The 13,858-nt window shown below is 29.2% G+C and overlaps 2 protein-coding genes across 7 annotated transcripts; one reads left to right on the top strand and one right to left on the bottom strand.

Annotated features, from left to right (window-relative positions):
* Nucleotides 1-1,560: 1,560 nt before the first annotated feature.
* LOC148234609 (uncharacterized) lies at nucleotides 1,561-5,379 on the bottom strand. 6 transcript variants are annotated; one of them, XM_088186347.1, is made up of 4 exons: nucleotides 5,269-5,379; nucleotides 2,924-3,239; nucleotides 2,657-2,725; nucleotides 1,561-2,438 (listed from the first exon to the last, which is right to left on the bottom strand). In XM_088186347.1, exons 2-4 carry the CDS (start codon nucleotides 3,227-3,229, stop codon nucleotides 2,313-2,315), a joined length of 501 nt encoding a protein of 166 aa, XP_088042473.1. In that variant the 5' UTR covers nucleotides 3,230-3,239; nucleotides 5,269-5,379; the 3' UTR covers nucleotides 1,561-2,312. The 6 variants fall into 6 exon arrangements, with proteins under 6 accessions (XP_088042473.1, XP_088042472.1, XP_088042470.1 ...); XM_088186346.1 differs by having other exon boundaries at nucleotides 5,115-5,302; XM_088186344.1 differs by lacking the exon at nucleotides 5,269-5,379 and adding an exon at nucleotides 5,115-5,251 and having other exon boundaries at nucleotides 2,669-2,725.
* Nucleotides 5,380-5,490: 111 nt separating this feature from the next.
* On the top strand, nucleotides 5,491-10,631 carry LOC148234608 (uncharacterized). The gene is made up of 5 exons (XM_088186348.1): nucleotides 5,491-7,815; nucleotides 7,881-7,949; nucleotides 8,141-8,393; nucleotides 9,681-9,727; nucleotides 9,798-10,631. Exons 1-5 carry the CDS (start codon nucleotides 7,764-7,766, stop codon nucleotides 9,857-9,859), a joined length of 483 nt encoding a protein of 160 aa, XP_088042474.1. The 5' UTR covers nucleotides 5,491-7,763; the 3' UTR covers nucleotides 9,860-10,631.
* The last annotated feature ends 3,227 nt before the right edge of the window (nucleotides 10,632-13,858 follow it).

Genomic DNA, 13,858 nt, shown 5'->3' with positions numbered 1-13,858 from the left:
TCACATATTGATAAATGTCACATCATAAGCTGTCAATTTTAGTCAGAAAAAGTCCTCAAAAGGAAATGGTTGAAAGTAGCTAAAAACAACATAGATATTTTCTTGTGTGGAAAATTACGAAAGTGATTCTTATACATATGTATATAAAATAGAAAACATATACAAGATATAATATTGATGTCGAAGTATTTAAATCATAATTTATGAGTATGCTCCAGAATCTGAATTTAATATGAGATTCAAACCCAAATCTTTTAGCTATTAGTCACTAACTTATACCATTGTAACTTACATAATAAGTGATAATGAATTCCATTCGAGAGCATCAATCAGGTATATTTAATTTAAATTAAATAATAAAATACAATTAAAAATGTTTTTATATCCGCTATATTATTATATATTAAGATCAATAAGTTCTATTAGTAAGAACACTGCCAAACTTTCTTAAATACAACATTTTAATAAATATGTGTACAATATACCGTCTATGTACTAATAAAAGTAAAATGCAAATTATTGACTCAGTGGACTTGAAGTTTGAAGATTTTATAAACAGTTAATCGATTTAGTGTACAATAAATAAATAGTTTGTGTTATAAATTGCTTTTTAATTTTACTTATATATATTTTACTTTTAAATAAACTTTTTAAAAAATTTTTAATTCAATGCATACTTTATTATTGGTAGACATCTATGTATAAAAATAATAATTAAATTACTAAAAAAAAAATAGCTAAGTTTAAAACCATATATATTTCTAATTCAATATATAGTTTTTTCCAAAATCGACAGATGTCTATAGTATTAATAATATACATAAATATAATTATATGTTAAATATTCAATTAATCAACTATATATGTATATAAAATATTAAAATACATTTAATTATTTCTTATCAATCTATAAAGTTACATATTATATATTTATTATTTAAAAATATGTATTTTCAACGTTGAAATCAAATAAAACTACCTTAACCCCTTGAACGCGGAAAGCGACTAAAGTTGCCCAATTGATTTTTTTTCTCTTTATGCAAAAATCAGTAAAAAAAAATGCTTTTCAAGAAAAAACTTTTTTTTCATTTAAAATATCATTTCAAATGAATAAAAATTTAAAAATCAGAACATTTAAACACAGTATCAAGGTAATATTTGCATTTTTCAAAAAAAAACCAATAAAATATTATTTTTGGTAACGCGTTCAAAGGGTTAAGTCTATGTTAATTAAAATTAATCATAGTGGTTAGTAAATACAGAGTGATCCAATCTTGAAACAATAGCATTGACTAACAATTATGAACTTTTGATTCAGTTGTCGGCTCCTTGTTATTTTTTTGTTGCGATGGCACATTACATTTAGTGTTCATTGATATTTGAAGTTCTCTCATTATACATTAAACTTCCGGTAATTTACCAAGCGGCTCCATAACAAAGTTGCAGAATAAGAGAGAAGCTGTAATCCAGTTATACTCAACATTTTTTTCCTCCGGGACAAATACAGATGTTTACTATGTTACAGCATAATATAGTGATGTAAAAATAAAACTCAAACAATTATTACTTAATTTTATCTTAATTTAATTTCATACACACATTCATATTGTATATGTATATACATACATACACCGGTACAGCTCTACAGTTTTAGACAACATAAAAATATATATATATATGTACATATATAAATTCACAAAAATACAAATGATGTTAATACAAGTATTGTGAAAGATGCTCTCGACTAATTGCCGTGACAAATATTTTACAGCATTTTAATACACTTGATGACGTTAGGCTCCTGATACAACTCTTATTGTTAGTTGTCGTATCGACGACGTGAAGTATCGTAGGGCAAAAAATCTTTCTCATGACATTTGCTCAAAAGCCTTCAGCCTCTAACAGCTGCTTCTATTAGTGTCCACGTCTCACATGTATATACACGCGTTTTAATTATTTTGATATATGAATGCTTTTAAAGTGTCAATGCATACTAAAGGAGCACATATTGTCTAAAATTACTTTATTACCTATCTCTGCGCTGTCATCGTGTTTCAGATAAACAAATCGTCAATTCAGTGTAGATATTGTACTGATTTAAAGTAGTTTTTGTCACTAATATGTATAATTTTTGGGTTTTGAAGCCAAATGAGTGTCTTCGCATGCAAATAGACGCCGCAAAAGCTGGTAACAGTTTATTTTATAAACATATATAAACTACCACATATATATATAGAACAATGTATCAGGCGGTAGAGTAAAAATAGCAGGTCTTGTAAGTCGGAAAGTCTTTGCTGGCATGTTGAGTTGTATTATTGTCGGCTGTGATATCGTAAGAATTGTAGTGACGTGTTCTCGCGGTGCTTTTTGGATGATCCGCTCATGTCTCTTGTAGTCACGTTAATGCATTGGTTGAGATCGGTCGTGTCATTAAATTTCTAAATCGTTTTAACCACAAATTATAAAATATTAGTAATAAATCATCAAAAAATTATAATGTAAATATGTAATAATAAGCTACACAAAATAAACAGTATATACAAGCAGAAAAAATAAATAATAAAAATGATCAAAGCATGGTTCAAGTCATAACAAAAATAAAAAATATGATTTCAAAACTCATGCAAAGTATAAATATTATGATGACTATACTAACCAAACTCCTCACCAAAGTATTAAAATGATCAAGTTCTTCAGACTGGTAGCTTGGAACGGCAATGGCTTGCTAAATCATGGGCAAGAAATAAAATAATTTATAAAAAAATAATGATTTACGGTAAGTATTTATGGATGATTGACACAATTGTTTGAATAATAGTGTGTGCGCCTTATTTTTGAGTCGTGTTGAATTCACTAATTCAACCTAAATTTAAAATATTTCACATGAATAAGTATTTCATAAAAAAAAATACATAAAACTTACTACTGCGTTTACCTTTTCTTTTTCCAACAAATGTTTTTCAATTTTCCTGTTCAAATAGTTCACGACTAATAACTCGTACACTAGTTTTGAATTGATTCTTATCTGTTCTTTCAGAGGAATAGCTTGAACTTTCAGTATATATATTGCATATAGATGGGAGCAGTATTCGATTATTTGATAAGCAGCAGAGTCCGGGTGAATCCGTTGAAAAACCATGCGAATTGCTTCGAAAAACTCGCAAAAAATTATGTGCATCAATCTCTCGTTAAATAGCTTAGCGAAATGGCGAGAATCGCTTTTTTTCATGTTTTAAGATCTGAAAAAACAATAATCAATATTATTTTTTTTATTACATTTCAATGGGCGAAGTATGATAGTTTGCCTATTATAAATATTTCTCCTTGTGATATAACAGTCCACAATAGTTTAAAGGCAAAGAGAGGTGACTCTGAACTTACAAATAAGGTGTTAGACTGCTTGTTCTACTTCATTATTGCTTTTCAAAGAAATGTTCAATTCGGTAATTTGGTCAAAGTTTACTCAGAACAAATCCCAATCAGTTTTATAATTATATAAAGTCAGAGTTCGTTGTTTGTAGATTAAATTCGTTTGTAATTTTACTATTATCAGCGAATGGTCCGAAACATGATTCAGCAAGAATTCATTTTACATCTATTTCTTTGACAATGCAAAAGTCAATTAGATCAGGTAGTTTTTTTTTTTTGATCAGTTGGGCAGTATGTTGGTCGACTTGTTGAGATCCACCTTAAGTTATTTTCCACTACCACTTTGTGCAATTATTTTCCTTTATTATTTATTAGCCATTATGACAAAAGATTCATGGGCCATTTGTCATGAACCCTATATTTTTGTCCCTATGTCTTCGATGGTCAAGGGAGGGGCAGAAGCCCAAATTGAGACCTGTAGTTTAAAATTGTAGTTACAAACTGATTGAGATAACTTAAACTGAGACCATTAGAAAAACTAGTTACTTAGTTTCTAAGCTTGTGACAAACAATATGAAAATCAGTGTATATGACAACGATATAATTTTTGCATCGAGATGCGTTGTTATTGACCTGTAAAAGCATAGCAGTAAAGCAGGAAATAGATAATAATATTAAGATATTATCTGAAATAAAAATATTTCGCTAATATTTAAAAAAAAAATATTTACGCGATTACATAAAATTATATCATTTACTTATTGACCAACGGGTCATGGACTCGCCGTCTCTTGTTATGATTAATCCAATCATTATACACTTTGTATGTAAAAGGTAAAGACTTTAGTTAGGCCAGAAAATGTTCAGCTCAAAATTAATTCTGAAATACATACATATGTTTAAATACACAAAAAAGATTTATTATTGTGTGCCCAATAATGGGTCAGAGCTCAGCAATGTATAATAAAAAACGTTTGCAGATTACAATATTTGTGCTATAATAATAACAATTAGCAGTGTATTGACATACATACATAAATATAAACAATAACGCACACATATATATTCACATGAATAAGTTATAATTAAAATGAAAAAAATCGATAATCATGTTGATGATAAAGGAACAGAAAACAAGTATAATCATTCACTGTATTTTTCCTACTAGATAGACTTATTATGTATATATAAGCATAATGTATACTTAAAATTATTTATTGTACATCTTCCGTTGTAACATTACCTTAGCCAAATGCGTTACAACGAGGCTAACACAATCAACAACTTAGGAACATCTATGATGGATCGGAATTATATTTATATAATAATCATCAATTCCGATCTACGAAATTTAAAAAGGTATGGGATTTGAATCCAGATCTTTCAGGTCAATAGTTAAAAACTTATACCACTCGTCTATCGTGCTGGTTAATATGTTCAAAAAAATGTTTATCGCGATGCTAAAGACATGTTTATCGCGATATTATAAATGTTAGCATTGTGTCATGGAGCGTTAATGTTTAGTCGTTAAAATTATATCGATTAACGTTTTGTCGTGTAACCTATACCACCAGTATATCCTGCTGGTCAGTATATAATCATCCGCATAAGTTTTTAAAATAATATTAATAAATTGCTAAAAATACAAAAACAGTTTTGCAACGCTGTTCGCATGACACACCAGTGGTTTTGTCATTGTCTCTAAATATGTATATAATTAACCATTAATTAAATACAAATCTTACTTGTTAAAATGCAGATAGTTGGGTTAAGTTAATTTAACTGGCTGCGACACAGTGCAGTAATCGGCCTTCAACAATATACTGACCGATCATTGATTCACATTCGCATATGGAACTCTGATTATAAATTTAATAATATTTTTATTGAGATACATACATGTTTATAAATACAGAAAAGCGCATTTAAAGATAATGTACATATCACCATGTTCAGAATATCGCCTTATTAACATGGTACAAGTGTTATCTATATAATGATGAATTTACAGTACTGGCGCAGATAATATTATAATTTAACAATTATATGTCGTTTGATTAATACATTAAAGCAGTGGTTCTTAACCTTTTCAAAGTCACGGTGCACTTTTGATCATGGGAAAAAGTGGCGGTGCACCAGAATTAAGAGGTCGAAAAAAATATGTGGACATAATTTTTATTACATATTTAAAAAAAATAATAGTACATACAAAATTACATACAAATTTTTTACATATTTTTTTAAATTAAATAAATAAGATTTATACATTTTTATATTGAAAATCTACCTGATTATTGCAGCCTCTTTTTTATCTTTATTTCACGACGATGGACGTAAAAAATTTTTCTGTCTCCTTAGATCAGGCGCGTACGGTGATATACTTTTTGTTCGCTCACGTTGCATGCGTTCCGCACGCCCTTATCTCTCACGCACTCTCGTCACTTAACACGCGAGCGAGCGAAAGGGAAAGTATCTCACCGTACGCGTCTGCTTTGGATGCTATGTATTTAATTTAGACCTATATATTTTTATACAATAAATAAAATCACTTTTAACTCATTTCAGATGCAGAAAAACTAAAGCAACTTCAACATCAAAATGAACAATACATATACTTTTATGAATTCATACCCAATATTTGTGCATCCGCAATTTTCCATGTAAGCTGCATGTTTTTTCAATAAACATTAAATTATTTATTTTATATTCCACAGTTACGCAATATCTCCTTATGCACATACTCGAAATCAATGAAGCACAACATCTACCAACATTTGATTGCTCGCCACCGACCGTCAAAATTATACGTTGCGACGTTGATTTAATTTATATGCTAAATTCTTTATTAAAAAGTCCATCTGACAACAGTTTAATAATTAAGGAAGCCAGTAGTACAAGAACGACCGGGCGAAAGTTCCCGTTCGGCTTGAGCTAAGCATCTTTTGGCATTACTGGAATTATTCAGAGCTATGTATATCATAAAATTAGTTTAAAAACATATAAACTACCACACATATAGAGAAATGTAGATGTCGCTATAAAGCGTTGAAGTTAAAATGGCTGATACTGGAACTTAGAGTCTTCGTTGGCGTGTCAAGTTATATTGTTGTCTACTGTGATTTCGGTAGAGTAGCCAGAATTTGTCGAAATATGTTTTCGTGATGCTCTTTCGACGATTACGCCATTTCATGATAATGTTTCGTGACAGCTCTGGCGAATCGTAGATGAGGATGTTTGTGAGCCAATTGCATCGCTTTTTGGACAAACGTGCAAAATGTGCTCATGATAAAAAAAAACGGCCCAGATAATCACTGCGGCGTTCAGAAACCAAAGAGTCAAAACAGAGTAGAATGTATTGTCATTCACATTTTATTTTTCCCACAAAGTGTAGTTTTTCAGCATTACATTACGTCTCGGGATGAATATGCTATTAGGTGGTCCTTGCCATATTTGCTAATTGGCCTGACTTTCGTGAAGGATTGATCTCTCTTGTTTGTTCATAAGGTTATTAGAGTGACTTAAAAATTAAAACAAATGGTGCAGGTGGTTGAAACCCGCACAAGATATTCTACCTAATCATGGGAAAATATACTGAAACGAACAATGTAACAGCATTAATGTAAAACAATTAAATTAAAAATGAGTATTGCAAATATTCACTAATGGATAATAATATATAAAATCATGTATAATTTAAGAAAAAACTAGAAAAACCACTCGAAGAAACAACGTCGTATGGACCGATAAGCCTGTTACCTGTGTTGGCAAAAATATTCGAAAAACTATTACTTCAACGAATAAACCCAACAGTTGAAGAGTAAAGTATTATTGCACATCTTCAATTTAGACTCAGAAATCGCGACGGGACTATAGAGCAAGTCCATAGGATTATATAAAAAACCAGTAACGACTGCACGAATGCTCTATAAGATAAAAGTAAACCTGCCGAACAAAATTTATAAAATATTAGAATCCTACATAAGAGATAAATACTGTGAAAGTCAACGCAGAATGCACAGAGCTGAAAGAAATCAAATCCGGTGTTCCTTAGGGAAGTGTATTGGGACCGGTACAGCTGATACAGCTGATCTCCCAAAGATAGATTCAGTAACAATAGCGACATTTGCGGACGATACAGCTCTCATCATGACTCATTGAAAGCGTCAGAAAAGCTTCAGAGAAACCTTCACGGAATCGAACAATGGATGAAAACTTGGAGAATGAATCAAGCACGACATAATCAACCCATGTAACGTTCACACTGAATAAAAAGACCTACTTAGCATTTTTTACAGTTACCACAAATAACTATACAACCTTTTGATAATAAAATATATATATATTGCCTAAAATATGTTGATGTTTTAATAATAAATAGTTTTTTCAGACCGAACATGTATTACATTGGAGCACCGCAAAATACTTTTTTTGAACAGAAGTTTCTAGGTATGTATTAAATAATAAAAAAAATTTAAATTAAAAACGATAATTTTATATTTTTTAAATTGTAGAAAACTGTGACGGCTATAATGGTTGGGTTTACAACCCGAACTACATACCCCCAGCACCAACATATTTATGTATAATAACTATACCTGATTCTATTTTTTCATGATGTAATTTTTTTTTAATTTATACATATAATTATGTTGCTTATAAGTGAATAATGTTTTTGACCGTACTATATCAAAACCATGAAAAGTGAATCAGGTGTATATTTAAACTTATTAAGTAAATATTAAAAACTATAACTCTAATTTTATAATTACAGATGTCAATCACGCTTCGTATGCGACAGACTTGTCGTATTACTGGCACCCAATACCGGAAAGACCAAAATTTTCAGGTCCGATAAGCAAAATGACAAGATTGGAAAAGGCACTGTTGTATGCAGCTTATGATCTAGAAGTTTTGGAAAAGCCAAAAGTAATCGATTCAGTTGTGAAAAGTGAGGAGGAGTTGGTAGAAGAAGTTAAAAACAAATTTTACAACATGGAAACACTACCAATGCCTAATGAAGAAACGTATGCATTAAATTAATATAATAACTATGTAGAATGTTTAAATCAGATATTAGAAAAAATATGGAATAAGCATCTATAAAAAAAAATTACAAAAATTTTGTACAAAAAACTCACACACAAGTGCACTTATCCCTCGTTTTAAACTGGTTTTAATACAGATTTATAGTATTTAAAATATATATATATATATATATATATATATATATATTCTATAAATTCTATTTAATAAATAAATATCAAAAGATACATACATTTAAATAAGAAATATTAAGTGCAAAAAAAAATCCGCCAATAAAGTGTTTATGTTTATATCATAGCGGTCTTTCGAATGACTATTTTGATGAAATTTCAGTCGCCTGTGTGGCAAACAAACATTTGCTTGAAACTAACTTAGTAATTCCTTGAAGTTACAATTATGTGTCTAGGTTTTTACTGAAACATGCAGTAAATCATAAAAACTGCAATTCCCTATCCCTGAGTGCAACTGTCCTGAGAGCATTTGTTGTAGGAGCAATTTTCATCAAACCTTAAAAACAGTTTCCAGTTGTTTAGCAAAAGTTAAGGATTTTTTTTTTAACTTCTTTACACACTACAAAAACTTTTAAATTTGTTAGGGATAAAGTTTTTAAAAATAAGAATTACTTCTGTTCAAAAAAATGTAAAGGAACTCTTTGAATATGAAGAAAGAATAGCTAATTTTAAACAATTCTGGGAACTGAAAATTTTCATTTTCGGTTGAAAGAATAATGCAAAAGGATTTTATTTTGGTCAAAGAGTTAGAAGAATCAATAACAAGAAAAACCAAAAATACTACCGGTGTATCTGTTTTTGGCAAAAAATACAATGGATTTTTTTTTTAAAATAACATGGCTTAATATAAATTGACTTTACTGATTGGTTGTGGAATGGATTGTTTTTAAAAAAAAACATGGCTTAATAAAAATTGACTAGACACAGTTAAAAAACTATTTTACTGTGTCAATTTTAATATGTTCGGTTAATTTTGAAAACGGTCTACGTCATTTCAACTTTAAATATGTGTGTCCTTATAAGCTACACCCAAAATTTATATGTCAAAATCGAAGAATGAGTGTACAACATTTTTTCTATATAATCATAATAATTATTGTATTAATGCATTTGCGTTTCACATAGAGATATTTCTTTTAATATGTAAAAATATATAGTTATATATAAAAACATATTTTTACACAAAAATATTAGTATTTCTTCAGTTCATTGTTTTATTTAAAATGTATGTTTGTCAAATTATTTTTTTTTTTACAGAATCTCCCCATCTGTAATACAGGAGGAGACACATTATATATATGATGGTATATTTTTTATAAATTAATACTTGAACATTAGTATTATAATCTTACATATTTATTTATCTCTTTTAAGGTAAAAATGGAAATATTAGAAGACGCTTCTGGACGCATCATATATATCAAGAGTTTGTTTAAATACAAGTATACAATGAGCAAAAAAATCGATTCATTTTATTATATTAAATTGTATGGATCTAAATAAGTTTAACAGCTAACATTTTCCAAGTGGTTCGCCTAAATATTGCAGAGTACCATTGAGAACTGAGCTTTACTACAATATATCTATATCTATGTCTAGTTTTAAGTAAGAATTATATTGCCCATTAAATACTGTTCCTTTCTTTATATTAATATTAAAAATATTACATGTATTTGTAAGTATTAGCTGTGACTGTAGCAAAAAAAAATACTTCGTGATATTATAATTTAATTATAAAAAATAGATTTTAAGAATAACATTAAATGTTTTAGATGTTTGAAACTTCTTAGTGTTTTATAATATATGTGTTTATTTAAAATAAAATGAGCTCAATTATGTGACATACATGGTATCTATACTATATAACTATACTTTTTTATTACCTTTCGCATACAAGAAAGGTATTTATAATATAATTATATATTAAATATGTAAGACATGTTCGTAAAACGAATTATAATAATTGTATCTCGATATATGTACCCTATTTCCTGCATACATGTGATGCGATATTATACTAGTCATGGGAAAATTCTTGTAGCATTAAAAAATATATATTAAATAAAAATTTAAGGTATTTTTAATCTTCGCCATGTTTGATAGATGTTGTATTGAGTATATCAGAATGGTGAAAGTAAAGTGGAATTATTGTAATTTTCACCCAAAAGCGAGTTTACTAAAATAACACTCAGTGATTTTAATATTCCACTGACAATAATATCTACAAAAAAATATTTCTAATACGATTATTGATGTAATCTATTTTTTATGTAATAAATATTTGTGTGAATTCTAAAGTTTTTTTTATTTTTAGCGATAGCATTACAGCATTTATTATTAATAAATATTTAAATTAACTATACTAGAAAATAGACTTGTAAATGCAAAAAAATGTTATTTATTAAGGTATTAAATATAGTATTTAAAATCAGCTTTTTAAAAAGCTATGATACAAAAAAACAATGTAAAATACTCAAATTAAAAATAACTGATTTTAAGCAGTTTTACATGCGATACCAACGATACTGCCATAAGGTAAGTGCGGATGTCCTAGACAAGAAGTCAGCAAACTCTTGAACCAAAAGAGACAAATAGCGTAAGTAGCAGAAAAGTTCAGATTTTTTCAAGAACCGTAAGTATATTTTTACAAATACGATTTATTTAAGTGAATTTTATTACATGTTATAAATATTTATTTATTAAGAATTACCCGGAAGAATCGAAGATATTACAAATAACATTGAGTCACAGCTAAAGAAGGATATAGAACAATGTAATTTATTTTCTTTGCAATTAGATGAGTTAACCGATATATCTGACACTTCCCAATTCTGTATCATTATAAATATGGTTTTCGACAATTTTTCTACAAAAGAAAAATTCCTCAAAATTTTGTTTTTAAAAGGATATACGAATAAGATATATATTCTATCTTTATAAATTTTCTTAAAAATTGAGCGCTATTACAACAGATGGCGCGTGAATAGACGTTTGGTTGAAACTAAAAACAATATTTAATAAGAAAATGAAAAATAATCGCCTTGAATGGGCAAAAGTTCATCGCCATTGGACCGTCGAAGATTGGAGAAGAGTGGCTTTCTCCGACGAATCCAAATTTAATATGTTTGGAGCAGATAGTAAGCGACTGTGCGCCGTAGAAAAAGCGAAAGATTTTATCCCTTGTGCATTAATCGATTCATCAAGCATTCGCCCTATGTGATGATTTGAGGGTGCATGACAGCTTATGGATTGGGCTCTGTAAATTTTGTCCAAAGCACCATGAATTCAAAAATATATAAATTGGTTGTATAAACGACTTTAATCCAACTTTCCCAACCTACTGCTGAACCCATTTTGCATGACGATTCTGCGCCATGCCATCGAACTCGTTCTGTTATTATTAATCCTCTATCTATAGATTACAATGTTCAAAGAGTTAATGGGAATCCTGGTCATTAATATGGCCAGGATATAGCCCTGACCTGAACCCAATTAAAAATTTATAGGCAATCATAAAACAAAAATTAAGAAAAAAACGATCAAAAAATTTAGCCGAGCTGAAAATCCATATCATGGAAGTGTGGGAAGAGAAGATCGATCTTAAAATTATTGAAAATCTGTATTGATCAATGCCAAGCAGAATACAAGAATTTATTAAAAATAAAGATGAAATTACGTCAAAATAATTATTTGCACTTGTTTTTATTTTGTCTTTGTCAGGTGAGTAAATAAATATATTTTGATATGGGCAATATTATGACCAAATCCAGTAATATCCACACACATAATAAATATTTAAAGGGGCGTTTTTATTTATTTTATTATTATAAAATTTTATTTTTCTGTATTTTAAATATTATAATTTTAATTACAAGGAAGTGAAAATTTATGTTGGAAGCAAGAATAATATCGGCCAAGCTATATTATATTTTTTATTATACAGCTTTTTTATTAATATCGTTGAAAATAATTTATTATTTAAGGTGAAATCGAGTTTTATTGAAATAATTTATTTTATATTTTTTTCTATTTTTAATTTTATTTGCTTGTCATAAATGAAAATAAATTTAGAAAAATACCTACACAAATGAATAATGCAACTTAAAAATAAAATAAATTTTAATTTACAAACCTACCCAATTATATAATATATAATTAATTTTATTTATTATTAAATAATGTTTTAATAACAATATTTTTAGTATTTTATATTTATTATCTAAAATATATTTACATATTATTTACTTTATATTTAAAATTTAAGTTTTACTGATTGATTAAATATATTTGGACATGGGCAACATTATGGCCAAAACCATTACTCCCACCCCACGCTTGGCCAGCGGCTGTCCAAACGCGCATTACACCGCATTCCACCGCGGTCTGTCAATCAAAAGTGATCAGTTGCGAAAGTTTTTGTGATTTTGAGTGATAACCGATTGCTGACATGTATCGCCATCATCAACCCGTGCTGCCTGAGGTTGGACAGGAGATGGAAATTCAGGATTTTGCGCCCGACGCCATTGACGCCATGGCCCTTGACCACGACTACAACGAATATATGCCGCATTACTTGCGGCAACAGCGACACAATCGGCATTTTCGTCGGATACGGACTAACGGAAATGAGCGGCCCATCTTCCAAGAGGAACGTCGATCAAGAGAAGAAATTCAAAACGATGAAATATCGTCTTCGGATCTGCCCGCGGTAGACACGGAAGGATCGTCGCGTATGGGCGCGAGCAACAATCAGCTGGTGATCTTCGTTGAGCCTGATGACGAACAATGCGTGAGTAGTTCGGAGCCAGATCTCAATTTGTTGGTGAACGAGCTCGACATGGACTTTGGAGGAGACAATGTGTTAAGCGCAGATGTGCAAATCACCATTTTAATTATTTTACCTTCTGGTCATTCGTGGAAAAAAGTGATCATTTTGAACAGAACAGCTTCAGTACGAGAAGTGTTGCAGAAACTACAGATTCCCGGAGCTGATCGACCGGACATTGTATTCGGTTATGCTCCCGAAAGAGAATTTGACTTCATAGTGTTTGTTGGTTCTATATTGGAATGCATGAACTTGGTAGGAAATGACTTCATGTGAAATAAGTGATTAAAAAATCAACGACTGAATTGTGACTTTAAAGCTACTTGTGATATTAATGTTAAATTTTGTTTCTCATTATTTTACCACGTTAACTGTGACTATTTTTTATGAGTCTAAATTTAAACAGTAAACATTTTGTAATTAAAATATTTTTTTTTAAATATAATCACGTAAAATAATATTCATTAAGCTAAGGAATTTATTAAGTTTTCAGACTACTATGTCGCTTTTTGTTTAATATTTGATTCAATGTTAAAAATAAAAATTGTGATATTAGTTATAAATTGAATTAACTACTTTGTTTAAATGTATTTTCTTATAATGTATTATT

The sequence above is a fragment of the Plectrocnemia conspersa genome, unplaced genomic scaffold, assembly GCF_051122295.1.
Source record: "Plectrocnemia conspersa isolate PC_06_02 unplaced genomic scaffold, ASM5112229v1 ptg000005l, whole genome shotgun sequence".
Classification (NCBI taxonomy): domain Eukaryota; kingdom Metazoa; phylum Arthropoda; class Insecta; order Trichoptera; family Polycentropodidae; genus Plectrocnemia; species Plectrocnemia conspersa.
This window is presented reverse-complemented; position numbering and strand designations above follow the sequence as displayed.

Bases quoted from the DNA above. Each gene is read 5' to 3' on its own strand.
- LOC148234609 (XM_088186347.1), bottom strand. From the start codon at position 3,229: ATGAAAAAAAGCGATTCTCGCCATTTCGCTAAGCTATTTAACGAGAGA. The intron at 2,726-2,923 runs GTAAGTTTTATG...CCCATGATTTAG, and splicing joins AAGAAAAGGTAAACGCAGTA to CAAGCCATTGCCGTTCCAAG. The intron at 2,439-2,656 runs GTTAGTATAGTC...AAAACGATTTAG, and splicing joins ATACTTTGGTGAGGAGTTTG to AAATTTAATGACACGACCGA.
- LOC148234608 (XM_088186348.1), top strand. From the start codon at position 7,764: ATGTATTACATTGGAGCACCGCAAAATACTTTTTTTGAACAGAAGTTT. The intron at 7,816-7,880 runs GTATGTATTAAA...TTTAAATTGTAG, and splicing joins TTTTGAACAGAAGTTTCTAG to AAAACTGTGACGGCTATAAT. The intron at 8,394-9,680 runs GTATGCATTAAA...TTTTTTTTACAG, and splicing joins CCAATGCCTAATGAAGAAAC to AATCTCCCCATCTGTAATAC.